Source organism: Onychomys torridus, chromosome 2 (genome assembly GCF_903995425.1).
Source record: "Onychomys torridus chromosome 2, mOncTor1.1, whole genome shotgun sequence".
Taxonomy (NCBI): domain Eukaryota; kingdom Metazoa; phylum Chordata; class Mammalia; order Rodentia; family Cricetidae; genus Onychomys; species Onychomys torridus.
Genome location: NC_050444.1, coordinates 140,477,372 through 140,492,797, shown reverse-complemented (window position 1 = coordinate 140,492,797; position 15,426 = coordinate 140,477,372). Strand labels below are relative to the sequence as shown.

General features: G+C 35.1%; 1 protein-coding gene across 4 annotated transcripts in view; it reads left to right on the top strand.

The window, feature by feature from the left end:
- The window catches only part of LOC118577334 (zinc finger MYM-type protein 4), a 127,414-nt gene that overhangs the window by 49,660 nt on the left and 62,328 nt on the right, over positions 1-15,426 (top strand). For 2 of the 4 annotated variants that reach the window (XM_036177489.1, XM_036177490.1), the window contains exons 3-7: positions 1,443-1,964; positions 3,695-3,756; positions 4,101-4,271; positions 12,372-12,456; positions 12,719-12,974. In XM_036177489.1, the coding sequence (XP_036033382.1) occupies positions 1,443-1,964; positions 3,695-3,756; positions 4,101-4,271; positions 12,372-12,456; positions 12,719-12,974 (1,096 nt within the window). Of the gene's footprint in view, positions 1-1,442; positions 1,965-3,694; positions 3,757-4,100; positions 4,272-9,779; positions 9,963-12,371; positions 12,457-12,718; positions 12,975-15,426 lie in introns of those variants that run through there. The other 2 variants (XM_036177492.1, XM_036177491.1) reach the window with 2 other exon arrangements.

Below are 15,426 nucleotides of genomic sequence, written 5' to 3'. Positions count from 1 at the left end.
GTTTGTTTGTTTGTTTGTTTATTATTTTTTGGCCTGAATAGTATATCTGTGCATCCGGAAGAGGGTGTCAAATTCCTTTGGAATGAAGGGTTGTGAGCTACCATGTGGGTGCTGAGAATTGAACTCATATCTTCTGGTAGAGCAGTCAATGCTCTTAACCACTTAGCCATCTCTCTAACCCCACTATATCTATCTTGGATGAAAAGAGTAAGTTAAAGTTGGGGTATAGTTCTGTGGGAAAGTGCTTGCCTAGCATGCACAGGACCCTGGCTTTCATCCTGAGGTACCATGGTTCCAAAAAAGAAAGAAAAAGTCAATAGCACAAGTCAGAGTATATGCAAACGAATAAAATAATTTAGTTTGAGTATATGAAACAAGAAACTTGGAATTTCAGAGAACTAATATTGAAGCCACAAATAGAGTATAAAGTAAATCAGTATGTAGGAAGAAGTATAGTATCAAAGAGATAAAATTTATTCAGCAGGGAGACAGTCAGTTGGATATGACTGTGATGTTGGTGAGGGTAATTCTAGTGGGAAATTGGGAGACCAGTGAACTAATGCTTGTTTGTTAAAGTAGAACAAACTAGGTAAAACATTTTTAAAAAAGAGGTTTGTGAAGGAAAGGTGAATCTTTGTTTTGTAGTAAGACAGACTTCAGCATATAGTTATGATGGCTAGCAGGATAGTTAAATTTATTTTATTTATATATATATGTATGTGTATATATATATATTTGGTTTTTCAAGATAGGGTTTCTCTGTAACTTTTGGAAGCTGTCCTGGAACTGGCTTTGTAGACTAGGCTGGCCTTGAAATCACAGAGATCCATTTGCCTCTGCCTCCCAAGTGCTGGGATTCCAGGCGTGCGCCACCACTGCCCGGCTCTAAATTTTTATGTTTGCATGCTTAGTATGGTAAACCTTAACTTTTATTGAATCTGTAGTTCGTGCAGAGAAAATGGGATTCTGGGACTAAAGACCAGGGTTATATTATAGTGAGTGTTTGGTCTCAACTCTGCAGAATATGTAGTATAAAAATTATAATTATCACTTTCATATTCCTTTCTGTGTTTAATAAATTTGTGAGTAGCTTTTTATACATAATTGTCACTAAGCCTCACCACAAATTAATTTTCAAGGTGAGTATTAGATTGCTTTATATACCAATTGAATAGTTTTTGCTCTGTAATTTCAAGGACAAATAGGTCTGATTCTGAATTTGGTGCTCCTTTCTCTATATCATATTGTCTTCTTTCTAACCTGTAGTAGTCTTCCAGTTTAGGCTTTCCCTTTCCTTAGTGTTGGATAGGGATAATCTCATCAGAAATGTTAAATGAATACTATTGTAATGTTACCTATATTGAGTTAAATGGCAAACAGACCTTATAACTGCAGTCCTCCTCAGCACTGTCACTTGTCTAAACAGTTTCTTACTTTTTAAGGTGGTGTCATGGATACAGAAATGTCTGAAGACACAGACCACAACTTAACTCCTACTCTTGCCAGCTTGTCTTATGGAATGCCGAATCAAACAGGATCTGAAAATTCATTGATGGATGAAGATGATTATTTTTTGAACTCTGGGGATCTTGCAGGAATTCCAGTCGTTAGTAGTGACAATGAGGATGAACAAGATTTTAGTTCAAAGGACAATCTTGTTTCTTCAATTCATACTGATGATAGTTTGGAAGTAGAGAGAAGAGCCTCTCATCATGAATCAGACAATGAAAATGAAATACAAATTCAAAATAAATTAAAAAAAGACTTTCCTAAACAGTTTGATCAGGTTTCTGTCTTTAAATCAATACGAAAAGATTTTTGTTTAGTAAGAGAAAACAGCAAAGAGACGTTTTCTGGAAAGGAGAAAAATAGAGATGTAACTTATCATGAACGTGAAAAACGGTTGGATAAACCCCATAAAGGTTTGGATTCAAGGTTGAAAAGCAGTTTTTTTGATAAAGCAGGTAATAATTGTTGGAATAGAACCATAAAGCACAATAACAAAGTACCGATAATGGAGTTTTTATTACTCTTTATGCTAAGTGAAATATGAACAGTTTTAAACTCTTGTACATTCTCATTTTTATTTTCCCCTTATTCTATAAAGTGATTAAATTTTGCCCCATAACATTTAGTTGTGGTGTAAGTGGTTGAAAATAGCTCTAAATCATATTTTTTCTCCTTGAGTTGGAATATTTTGAAAAAAAGGCAAGATGCTTGTATCACCTGTTCAGTTTCTTTGGTTGAACATTAGAATCTGAAGTTGGACTTCGCATCTTTGTGCTCTAAGCACTGATTTAAATTGCTATCCCATTTACATCAGTCTAAACTAGGGTGTTGAAACAGATTTTCTGTTTTAGGAATTTATTAAAGTTCCTTTTGATTCTCTTTGCACAGTGCACCCTGTATTCTAGCTCTAGTTCTGTTCTTGAATATATCACACATTTCTTGAATGCTTACCTTTCTTGCTGTTTTTCTCTCTCTGTTTATATACACCTTAAAATTACTTCTTATCCATTGAATCATAATTCATAAATCTTTCCATAGTCATTCCTAAGAATGGTTTTCTTATGTATATTCCCACAGAATTTTGTTTTATGCCTTATTTATAGTATTTGTTGGCTTGTTTTTTTGTTTTTGTTTTTGTTTTTCTTGAGAGCCAGATTGTATCTTACTCATCTTTGTATTCTTGGGACTTAGCCTTTTACAAGAAGATTGTAATTCTTTCTTAAATGTTAAATTGATGTTTAGGAAAGTTAGCCACATCATATCAATCCATGTATTTCTTCTGGCAACCCTAGGAAATGTATTGTAGAAAGAAAAATCAATATTGTGAAGAAGAGCAACTGATTAACAAAGTATATATTATATACAAGGCTGTGCAAGGATATACTTTATTTCTAATATGTATGATTATATATTTTTTATACACACACACACACACACACACACACACACACACACACACACACGTGTATACCTTTTAATGGATATTGAAATTCTAGGAGTGTCTTTTTCTGAAGGACCATGCCTAGTAATAGAAGAGACAAGACAGGTAGGTAGTAGAGGTACTATTGCTGAGTTGAGTAGCCCAAGATTGAATGTGTAAGATAAGGTAATAGAAGAGTAAATAACTGGGTTGTTAAAGTGGTTGCTTTTTTCACTTTTGAGACAGAGTCTTAATCTTCAGCTCAAGCTGGCCTGGAACTCACTGCAGTTCTGCCTTGTCTCCTAAGTATTTTTAAGTGCTTTGTATTAGACTCCAGACTCTTTTGGCTTATTAGACAAGTGTTCTACCAGTGAGCCACATTCCTGATTTACATGAAATTCTTATGAGAGAGACTTAGTGAACAAGGGATGATGTTCTATATAGGTGAATTTTAACTGAGCAGAGTCTGGTAACTGTAAATATTAGGACAGAAAGCAGAGACTTGGTGAATTTTGCAAAGCTTCAGAGGAGAGCGTAGTAAATCAAGTCACCATTGTGAGCAAGGAAAGATGTGTGGTAATGCTGAATGGTAGGAGAGAGCAGGCAGGTTGTGAGGAACTTTGAATGAAATATTGGGTTCTTTGGAGCTTAGTTCACTCTTTGTTGGAAGAGAGAGATGATTTCAAATAATAGCCTTTTAGGTCATTTTTTTATACGATTTGTTATTCATATACATGTGTTTGTTTGTTTGTTTTCTTTCAATAGCTAATCAAGTTGAAGAAACATTACATACTCATTTACCACAAACCCCAGAAACAAACTTTAGGGTAAGTTTTCAGTGTGTATGTAGACTGCTGTTAACCGTGGCAAGTGTCAAAGTTTTCTTTATGTCACTTTCAAAATTCTGCTTGTGTTAGACAGAGCACTGATTTTTTTTTTTTAAACTACTATTTGTATAAGGACATCTTTGGAGATATTCTAAAAAGCCTTGGCTCTTAGGTTCTTTATTTGCATTTGATATTTAGAGATCTAGTGCATCAGCTTTTAGGCATAGGGACACTAATGTATGTCCATAGAATTCATTTCCAGTGAGCTTTTCTTTGGGTATTAACCCTAAAGAGGAACAATTTTTAAATTTGAATATTTATTAATCCTTTATATTGTGTTTTAGGACTCCAGCTACCCATTTGCCAATAAAGAATCCATTGGTTCGGAACTGGGGAATTCCTTTGCATCAAATATTAGAATTAAAGAAGAACCTTTGGATGATGAGTATGACAAAGCAGTGGCGCCTCAGCAGGGACTACTAGACAGAGTTAAAGATGAACCTGAAAATGCTCAAGTAAACATTTGACCTTTCCCCTCCTTGTTTCTTTTTGTTCCATACATCAGCTTTCTCATTTGAAAGAGGAAGTACTTAAGTAAAATAGCTTGATAGGATGAAAAGAGTTTGTGATTGAAGCAACTTGAATTGCTTGAAAGGCTTTACAACAATTACATGGAAATGTTTCTGAAGTGTAATTAAGACTTTTACTTTTGTCTTTTAATAGCACTTTGGCTTTTGTGGGCATTTTATTATAGAATTGGTAGACTGGTGAGTCATTGAGGTTTAAAGACTGAGACAGCAGAGGAAGCTGAAAACCTAGGAGGAGGGTGGCACATGGGTTTGTAGAGCCTTGTACTACTAATGAGGTACAGGTTAGGTATGCATTTAACTGTCTTTCAGGAGGGCTAATGGACATAATTATCTTGGAAGGGTTAATTGATTGAAGAACCAGATTATTGGAAAGGAGGCATTGGTGAGTGATTCATGATTCCAAGTTTGAGATAGTAAAGGGCAAGTGTCTAGCTGTGCCGTTTGAAGACTCTGTGGAATTAAGTCATAGGAATCCTGGGACTGAAATCAGTCAGTTAAGTTACCCATGCAGTTGATGGCATTGCAGTTGTTGGAAAGGAAGAAAGAAGCTACATCGCAGTTACTGTGAAAGGTAGCGAGGAATTTAAGCAATGAATATATAATAGTAGCAACTATTTGAAGGTAATATATTTTGTGCAGATGTCATGAATTCAGAAAGTGAAAAATAGAGATAACACTAGAGTAGCTATTTCTGTGAAATAATATCTAGAATCTAAGGAAGCTTACCTTTTTCTTATTTTGTTATGTAAGGGAGTTCGTGAATGAGACATATATGGAAGAGAATTTTTCATAAAGGCTTTTTTGAGCAGCACCTTTTAAACCTCAGTACCACTGATAATTAGAACCAAGACCATTCTGTGTTGTGAGGCCCTCTCTGTGTATTGCAGGATCTCTAGCACAGCCTGGGTTTCTACCTATACTGGGTTCCACTTGCAGCTCTGTCCCTCTCTAGTTGTAACAGTCAGAGATATCGTCACTGTAGAGGACCACTATTTTATATCAAGGAGAGAAAAGAGTAGGCAGCAATAGAGCGTAAGATCCAGAAAGAAGCAGATGGTTTGTGAAAGGGGCTGATACACAATTACCTTTCAGAAATGGTGTTTTGGGTTTTTTTTGTTGTTTTTTTTTTTTTTTTTTTTTTTTTTTTTTAGCGAGGGAGAAGGCATTGTGACCACAGGAGCCATGTGAGTTAGACCATTCAAAAGTAACAATACAATATATCAGAAACAGCATATTAGGACCTTAAAGGGAAAGATAGACTTTCTTTAAAACCTGGAGAGGAGCTTCATCAAAGATAACTTAAAAGGATGAGTAAGCCATGACATGATGAAGAGAGAAACCTAGAGAAGAAAACCTTCAGAGAAATAACCTCAACAAAGGGAAATCTCTGGTTTTTATATCTTTTCATGGGGTCGCAGAAAATTTCATACTACATGATTTAATTCAGCATAGTATATGTAGCAAGGACGATGGAAGACCCAGGTAACTTGAATTAAGAGCTATTCAATCAGAGCATGGCTTATTAACCCCAGAGAGAGAGAGTTCAGTGAGTTCTGTCCTATTTCTTCAGGCCCATGATCTCACATAGAGGTAGCCCACAACTCAGACAAGAATTCTACAATACTGAGGAAAGGGTAGAGAAATTAGAATGGTGGTAGACCTACAGAAATTGGGTGGATATGAGTGCAGTTGGCTCAACAAAGACAGTAGAAGGAATCTGAAAATATTTCAATAGATGATAAATTAAATGTAGTTTGTAGAAACAAGAGAAGTGGAACTCTTAGCTATTTGAGTTAGGTGTAAATGTCCTGATAGCCAGGGAAAATTCATGTGACCAAGTGTTTGTGTGAAGATTGTAACAATGTCTTTGTACAAGGAAGATCTGTATTCCCCTCATATCCCCATGTAGACCCCGAAAATTCATAAGAAATCATTATTCTGGCAGAGTACTAAAGGCTTCTTTTTCTTTTTTATGTGACCCATTGAGATTTCCTCAGGATAAAGGCTAAAGTTAAGTAAGTGGGGGGTATAAAGGCATTGGGAAAAATCTTAGTATTCTTGTTTTTACAGCAGAGCTTCCAGTGGGTAGAGAGTGTCAATAGGATGGAATGGATAGCACTGCCTGTATTTTATACATTGACTCAAAATTACAAAATGTGCTCTAAAATGCTGCCTATTGAGCTTTAGAATGATTATGTGGAAGAACTGCTTCAGGGACTTACTACTTATTTGTTTGGTCTCTTGAGAGTCGACTGTCTTGGGGGTAGGTCCTGGTAGGTACAGGGTCACAGAGTGTTCTCCATAGAGGACCAATCCTAGCACGTGAGTAGCTAGAGATAGGTTTCCTTGAGCAGTTATTTCTGCTTTCAGTCAAACCTCTGGTAGTTGCAGAAATCCTGCAAGGGAGGAGGCCAACGTATAAGTAACTTTAGAGGCTGTTTCTTTCCTTTTTACTTTCTTCCTGCCTGCATTCTGCTCTCTCCTTATTGCCCCATGCTTTTTCATACCCTCCCTGCAAATCTAGATTTCTTGCTTTTTCAGTACTGTGTAACACTTTATTAATTTTACAGCTTCTCTGTAGACTAGAAGAAGTAGGAATTACAAAGTATTTTGGGCTCCTAAACAGTACTCATAAAGTACTGACAGAATTTGTGGCTGTGATCACCCTTTTCTTTGATCATCTTTACTAGTTATTTCTCTCTGTGCTTGACTTTGTAGTTTTGCTTTCAGTGTGCTTTTTACTATTCAAGTGGTCTCCATTCAGATTACTAGGATGCTGAAATGTCGGTATATGTATCTCAATGCTAACCTATTGCTTTTAGTTACTTGTTAGACATCTTCTTGCTTCTTTAACTAGCATAAAATCATTTGGCTTTTCAGTTTTATTTATTTATTCAAATCCCATTGCATTTTATTATAGTATTTTCTGAAGTTTTAAGAAAATAGTTGTTGATTTTTTTTTTTTTTTTTTAATGTACTATATATTTTTTTTCTTAACACCTGTGTGTGTTCGGGGGGTGGTCTTAAGTAGAGGATGTGTTATCCTGTGTTTATACTAGGAAACTACATTTCATAGGTTAATTTAGTTATTCAAGGCCAAATGGTCAGGAAAGAATCAGTCTAGGTTGATAATCTAGGTCTCATTTTTGTTAGATTATCTCCCATTAACTAATGGTTTGATTAAATAAGAGGGGGTTATTCTAGATAGAGTTTTGGGGGAGAAACTTTTTTTTTTTTTTTTTCCAAGACAAGGTTTTTCTGTATAGCTTTGCACCTTTCCTGGAACTCACTTGGTAGCCCAGGCTGGCCTCGAACTCACAGAGATCCGCCTGCCTCTGCCTTCCAAGTGCTGGGATTAAAGGCGTGCGCTACCACCGCCCGGCTCAAAGAGAAATTCTTACGGAGAGCTAAAGACCTCATTTTTCCATTTTCCCCCCATAGGATCTGCAACTTAGATGTTACTTATGTTGATATCTTCGTTATTTTTTTTCTGCTCACAGTAATGAAGAGAGAACTAATTTGTAGTCTTTCGTTGAAATAAATCAAGATGGGAAAGCAAATTGCCTAATTATCACAGTAATGATTCATAGACTCCTTAAAGTACAATGTATCCATGCACTTGTTGGAACTTTGCCAGTTATCGCTTATTTGACCATAGAAGATATTCATATTCAACACCATTTATCCTGTGGTATTAATATGGACTTCCTTTGTATTCAGCAAGGGAAAGATAATGCAGTGTTTATTTTGACCTCTGGATTTTAGTGAGTTTTATTTTGTTTTTGTTTTTGAAAGCTTTGGGGTCATCAGGTATTTATTTCTCATAAAGCATGGCTTACTAGTCATTGTAGGGATACAGTCAAACCAGGCATTCTGCCTTGAAAGTATTGTAGGCATTTTTATAAAGAATACTTGCAGTCTTCTCTCCTCTATATCTCCTGCTCCCTCAACCGTGAATAATTCATACCCATGGTTTAAATAATTTCATAAATTTGGGCATTGCCATCACAGAATAAGAAAAGTAGATTGGAGACCATTGATGTGAGCTAATGGGTACTAGTTATTTCTGGAGTTTGCTGGGCTAAAAATTTTTATATTAGAATTGTGCTTTCAAATACATCCATATGTATGTCAAGATAAGTCATTATTTTTTTTTTAAAGTTAATATCTACCAGGTATGGTAATGTGCATGCTTTTCAATCCCAATACTTGGGGACAGGCAGATCTCTGTGGGTTAGAGGGCAGCCCTGATTTCCATAATAAGTTTCAGTCCATCCAGGGCTATTCGGTGAGGTCCTATCTTAAAAAGAAACCTGGCAGTGGTGCACACCTTTAATCCCAGCATTCCAGAAGCAGAGGCAGGAGGATCTCTGTGAGTTCAAGGCCAGCCTGGTCTACAGAGCGAGTTCCAGGACAGCCAAGGCTACACAGCGAAACCCTGTCGCACCCCCCCCAAAGTATATTTCACCAACAGTACTACCTTGAATATCAGTGTCTTTATTACATGCCAAAAGGTATGTCTCATAGTTCATGATACATTTCTTGTACATATTCTGTTCATTGTGGGTAGGGAGTAACTATGCTAGATCAAACTCTGAATTTGCAAACAAAATTATGGTACCTTTGTAATTACTAAAATAATACAGATTATTGAGCTTAGCATTTTTACTTAGCTATTGTTGAAATTTTTGCACAAAACATGCTAATGATTATAAAGGAAATTAGAAGAGAACATGATAGAAATGGGAAATAAAGTAATAACTTTATCAGAGAATTAATAAAACTTGTGATAGTTGAGTGGAATTGAAGGTAAAATAATAATTATAGAAAAGATAGTAATAGTTCTATGGATCAGTTTCCCTGTTGAGAGCCACTGTTATCAGTAGCAACTGAAAAGTAGTTGTAAGAGAGAAGATGCCTTGAATGAATAGTGGATCAGTTTAAGAAGTGGTGATGGTGCCAAAGTACAGTGCAGATTTCATGAACGTACTGGTGATTAGGTACGATAGTTTGGGGAGTAAGTGTACCGAGACACACATATGGTATATACATACTTTCACACATTTGGAGAAGTTGAGTGTAGAACCATGTAAACAGTTAAACATTGTATAGTTTCATCAGTATACTGTAATGCAAGATTAATCAGGTTGATAATGATAACAGCATAGCCCATAATAGACATTTTTTCAGGATTTGGTATATTGATCCTGTTAAGCAGAAAACAATTTTTTATTTAGTCAAAGAAAAATTCCCTGTCCCAAATAGATCTAAGCCAGCACTGGCATGTTATCAGTGGCTAGTCAAATCAGACCCAATCTATGTTTTTAAGTCTGTTCAACCACTGCTCTTAGAAATAAAGTTTTACCATAACTTTGCCATGTTCATTTATTAATGTGTTGTTTGTGGGTGCTTTTGCTGTACCAAGGCAGTGATGGGCAGTTGTGACAGAAATCAAACTATATGGCTTGCAAAGTCAAAAATATTTACTATCTGGCCCTTTGCAGATAAAGTTTGCTGATCCCTGGATTAAAGGACTGTATTATAAACAGTGAAACCACTTCCTTATTATTTTATTATGGAAGTAAAACTTTGTAAGAGATACAAGAAATCACAAAGGTAAAGATTGTCAAAATTTTGGCATAAAGGGAAACCTCTTAGTACATAAAAATATTAACTCAAAAGAAATGTTGGTAAGAAATGCTACTGAGGTTGATATTGTAATATAATGTACTTGTAAGTGAACATTAAAAATAGCTGTAAATTATAACAGGTAGGAAAAAAGTTTTAATTGGCTTTTTTTTCCTTCCCTATTAATTACTGGAGTAAGAACAACTTTGTATGAAAAGCCAGGTTTGGTGGTTTATACCTTTAATTCCAGCACTAGGGAGATAGAGGCAGGTGGATCTCTGTGAGTTCCAGGCCATCCTGGTCTACAGAGTGAGTTCCAGGACAGTCAGGGCTACACAGGGAAGCCCTGTCTTGAAAAACAAACAAAACAACAAACAAACGTAAAACAATCCAGCCCGAAACAACCCAAAAGTCCCAATTTTGTTTGGATAAAAACAATCTCATAATTTCTCAGAAACCTTAAAATGGATCTGGTAACTTAGTAATTCCACTTGATTAAAGATATTGGGGTGTGGTGGAGCACTTCTTTAATCCCAGCACTCAGGAGGCCAAGGTAGGTAGGCGGATCTCTGTAAGTTTAAGGTCAGCCTGGTTTACAAAGCAATTCTCAGGACAGCCAGGGCTGTTGTTACACAGAGAAACCCTGTCTCAAAAACAAAAAGCAAAACAAAACAACCAAATAAAAATATATTCATCATTGTGTTCCTTCACTGCTTGTGGTGAATATATGTAAATATTAAGTAGACCAACATTGTACCATTTGATGTCAGTGCCATGCATCTCTCTGTATTAGAGCTTGAGGCAAACGGTGGGAAAAAATGAGTAATTATGATCCCACCTTTTTAAAAGTTGTATTATTTATTATATTAGCCATAGGATTTTGCATAAATTTTCATTTTTCAGAAATATTCTTTATTCGTCATTTGTGGTATTGCTCACCTGTGATCCCAATACTTGGGAGGCAGAGGCAGCAGATTTGGGCCTCATCTGGTCTATTTAACAACTTCCAGGCTGTTCAGGGCTGTATAGTGAAACCCTGCCTAAAAAACAAAACAAAGACCAAAAGAAAAACACTGTGTTAAAGTACTATCATAATTGCCAAAGATTTGGGCACTCTTTATTTTGTGTCTAAGTCACATGTAAATATTTCTTGTCCGCTTCAGCTGTTTAATCTGACATCTCTCCCTCTGTCTCTCTCTCTATATATATATATTATATATAAAATAAATATCAATATTGCTTAAGGTTGAAGAGTGCATTGTTATACCTACCATCAAAAGTAAGTATGTCTGAGATACCCAGAATCCTACTGACAGGTCTCTGTATTATTTTGCAAGCTTTCTTGTAATTGATATATTAACACTATAAAACCGCTATTAGTTAATGATGAGCAGTATAATTGTACAGATAAAGAACAGCCCTGAAAAATATATAATGGAATATTGTGGTTTGTGGTTGCTGTGTATGACTTAAAATGTTTAGTTGGATTTAAAACTCATTCAAGGCTGGAGATTTTTGTTCATAGGTGTAGAGCACTGGCTGCTTCTCCAGAGGAAGTGGGTTTGTTTTCCAGCACCTACATAGTGGTGCTCACAACCATATGTAACTGTAGTCCCAGGGGATCCAGTGTCCTTTTCTCACCTTCATGGACAGCAGGCATGCATGTAGTGCACATACATATATTCAGGCAAAAACATATATAAAATAATAAATTAAATTTTGCATTTTAAGTCATTTAAATAATACAGTATTTAAAATGTTCTTTTAGAATTCTCAGATTGCCTAGACCTTTGGTCCTTGGACTGAAATCTGGTATATGATGATACTTAGCCACTAGAAATTATTTTGGAGAAATATGCAAGAATATATAATAATTCAAATAAGCAGAACATGAATTCTCATGAAAAAATTATTTAGACTAATTATAGCTATAAAGAAACAAAACTGTTCTTTGACTAGAGAAGGGAAAAGACTGGAAAGAAATATACCCCAGAGTCACAGCAGCCCATTTCAGGGGATGGAAATGAGAGCAGAAGTTTTTTCTTTATTTCTAAGTAAATGTTCTATTGTGATTGTGTATTACTTTTATAATAAACAGAAGTTTATAATACTGTAATATCAAAGAAGAATTTCAAAATTAATTCTGAAACTACCCAGGAGTTGCTTCAGGCTATTTTGGTAGCTAACATTCATTTTTTCCTTCCTCCTTACTCTTAGCATATACAACCATATTTACCCTTGTTAATTATAGATTGTTTACTGTTTTGTATTTGTATTTCTTATTAGTATTAATGTTGTAAACATTTCCCCTACTATATAGCAGTAGTAAAATGTCTTGATTTCTTTTGGAATTTATTCTTTTCTCTGTATTTATTTATTGTTTTTCTTTCTTCAAAGGAGTATAGTCATGGCCAACAGCAAAAAACTCAAGAGGGGGAACTGAAAATTAGTGCTGTGTTTTCAGTCAGTGGCAGTCCTCTTGGTAAGAATCAGTCCTGAATAAATGAATTGTATTTATCCTGGCCAATGTAAATGAGAGGTCATTTCTACTTATGTTAATAAACTAGTCTGTTCTTTCTGTTCATTTCGAATCCTTTATGTTTTATATTTCATAGTTAATACTGGGTTCCAAACTAGTTCTAGGAAAGTACTGATGCATAAAATGTAAGATAAAAATTACGTTTTTTTCCTTTCAATGTTCTTTTCCTCTTTTTATGTTTGTTTGTTTGTTTGTTTTTTTAAAGCTCCACAGTTGACTACTGGCTTTCAGCCTTCTCTGGCATCACCTGGCATGAATAAAATGCTTCCTTCAGTTCCAGCCACAGCTGTTCGAGTTTCCTGTTCTGGTTGTAAAAAAATCCTCCAGAAGGGGCAGACTGCTTATCAGAGGAAAGGGTCTACTCAGCTTTTCTGCTCCACACTGTGCCTCACTGGATACACAGTTCCACCTGCCCGCCTGCCACCTCCTCTTACGAAGAAGACTTGTTCAAGTTGCTCAAAGTATAGCAGAGTTCTAAATTACCTTTTCTGTTTCTTTATTTCTCTTAGTGTTTATTTCTTAACCCGTGTGTTATATTTGAATTTCTACTTTGCTGTGGGTTTTTTTGTAAGAACTACCACAGAATTTAGTGCCACCATGTTGCTGCTTTCGGGTTTTTCTGAGTGGGACACGCATAGCTTTCTTTTAGCTTAACAAGTGGTTTTGAAATTAACCCTTTCCTTTTCATTAGTTATGATTCCTTACATTTTACTATTTTAGTGCCACAGCATTTTATTTTGCAGTTGTTAACAATAGATTATAGGTGAAACAAATATTTAAAGTTAGGTTTCCTATCTGTTATATCGTTGCAATATATTTAAATTTTGTCTAACTTTGAATGACTTCTCATATGTGTGCTCTCACACATACACTCTCTTCAGTATCGCTGAACCTTTAGAAGTTCTATTTCAGTGTTAAATAACAAAAAGGTGTATGAACCTTGACTTAATTAAAATCATCTTGATGTTTTTGAGGAATAATAAGATCAATCTTATAGGCTTTATAAGGTGATAGTAAATAGTAAATGTTTACCAGAGCAACTCAGAAAAAAAGAGAAGCTGGGTGTGGTGGTAGAAGAAGATGGATATCTATGTTAGTGGACAGCTAGGGCTACATAGAGAGGCTATGTCTCAAAAAACCAAAGGGGGGAAAATGAGGAATGATACTTTTTTGGTGTTTTGAAACCTCTTGGTCTCTCAATTTAAACTACAATTTATTACTCATCTTTCAGTGTTTATGCTTGCTCACTTCTCTCGTCTTCTGAGTTAGACCAGAGACTCGACAGAAATTTTAGTATATGTAGGTACTTTTCTATAACTTAGTTTCATACAAATCTCTTTTAAACTTTTAAAAATTATTGGTTTATTTTATTTTCATGGGTGTTTTTACTTGCATGTATATCTTTGTACCACATGTGTACTTGGTGCCCTCAAATGTCAGAAGAGAGCGTGTATCTGGAGATACAATTGCGAGCTGCCATGATGGTGCTGGGAATTGAACCCAGGTCCTCTAGAAGAGCAGTCAGTGCCCTTAACGACTGGGCTATCTCCCATCCTCTGTGTACTTCAGTTTTTGTTCATCTCTCGGGGATAACTCGGGGTTTTATTATACCGTAGCATTGCAATTTAAAATGTATTTTATATATTTCAGTGTAGATTGAACTTTAGTTTCCTTTGGAATTGGACTTTAGTTTCCTTTGGAATTTCTGGTTTGTTTGTAACCTTGCTATTCTTTAAAATAACAAATACTACATGTTGGTTTTGGTTTTTTGGTTGGGTATTTTCTTTTAAGATTATCATCCAGTTTCAGAATAACAAACAGCAAAACCCAGCATCTAAGATTTTTCAGGTCAAGGATGCTTAGTCAATAGTATCTATGCAAATATTATAAAAGCTGAAAAAATTGTGAAAGTTGAAACATTTGTGGTACTATGCATTTAAGAAAGGGTTCATTCAGTTCTGAACAGTTCTTCAATGCTACTATATTTTTTTTATCTGGTGAATGTCTCTAATGTTTATATGTGACTGAAAGTCATCTAGAGCCATGTGCCTTGATTAGGTAGTTAGGAAATTTTGTTTAGTTTTCTTCAATGGTAAAATTAATTCAATATTGATATTGATGTTTTGGTGGTTTATAATTTGAGGAATAATTCAAGAAATTTATTATAAAACATAGTGACTATAGCTAGTATATTTCAACGTTCTGATTTCAAAAGCCAGGTGTGGTGCCACACTCCTTTAATTCTAGCACTTGGGAAGCAGAATGAAATGGATCTCTGAGTTCAAGGCCAGCCTGGTCTATAGATTGAGTTCCAGGACTGCCAGGGCTACACAGAGAAACTGTCTTGACAATCAAAACAAAAATAACCTCCAACTCCTACTCCCTCCCCTCAAAAAAAATTCTGAGTTCATATAAAGTATTCTTACAACAAAAATGACAGCTGAGGTAATATGTATTAAGTAACTTTATCCATTTGACCATAAAGATATACTTTAAAGCATTATATTATATGTAGTAAATGTATTTTATTAGTTGTCAGTATTAAATAAAAATAACATGGAAGTATGTACTTGGTTGGGCTTACTACTACATAGTCAGTCTAGTAGATAATTAATACTATTGAATGAATTATTTAGTGGCCTTAAGTTTATAGAAAACTAATGTAATTATAATATATCTTATGTAAGGTAATTATGAAATTGACTTTCACATACTATTTCTGGCAAGATTAATTTACCGATAGCAGAGTCCTTTATTTCTGCTGTTTTGGTTATAACATGTGGTTGTGGTTTTAAAAAAGAATACTTCACTCTGTTCTGTCTAATCTTTTATATTCTAGTATAGGCATTCAAATTATTCTATGATTGAGTTTGATTGAAAACCACAATTATTTCACCTTTATTTTTTTACCTT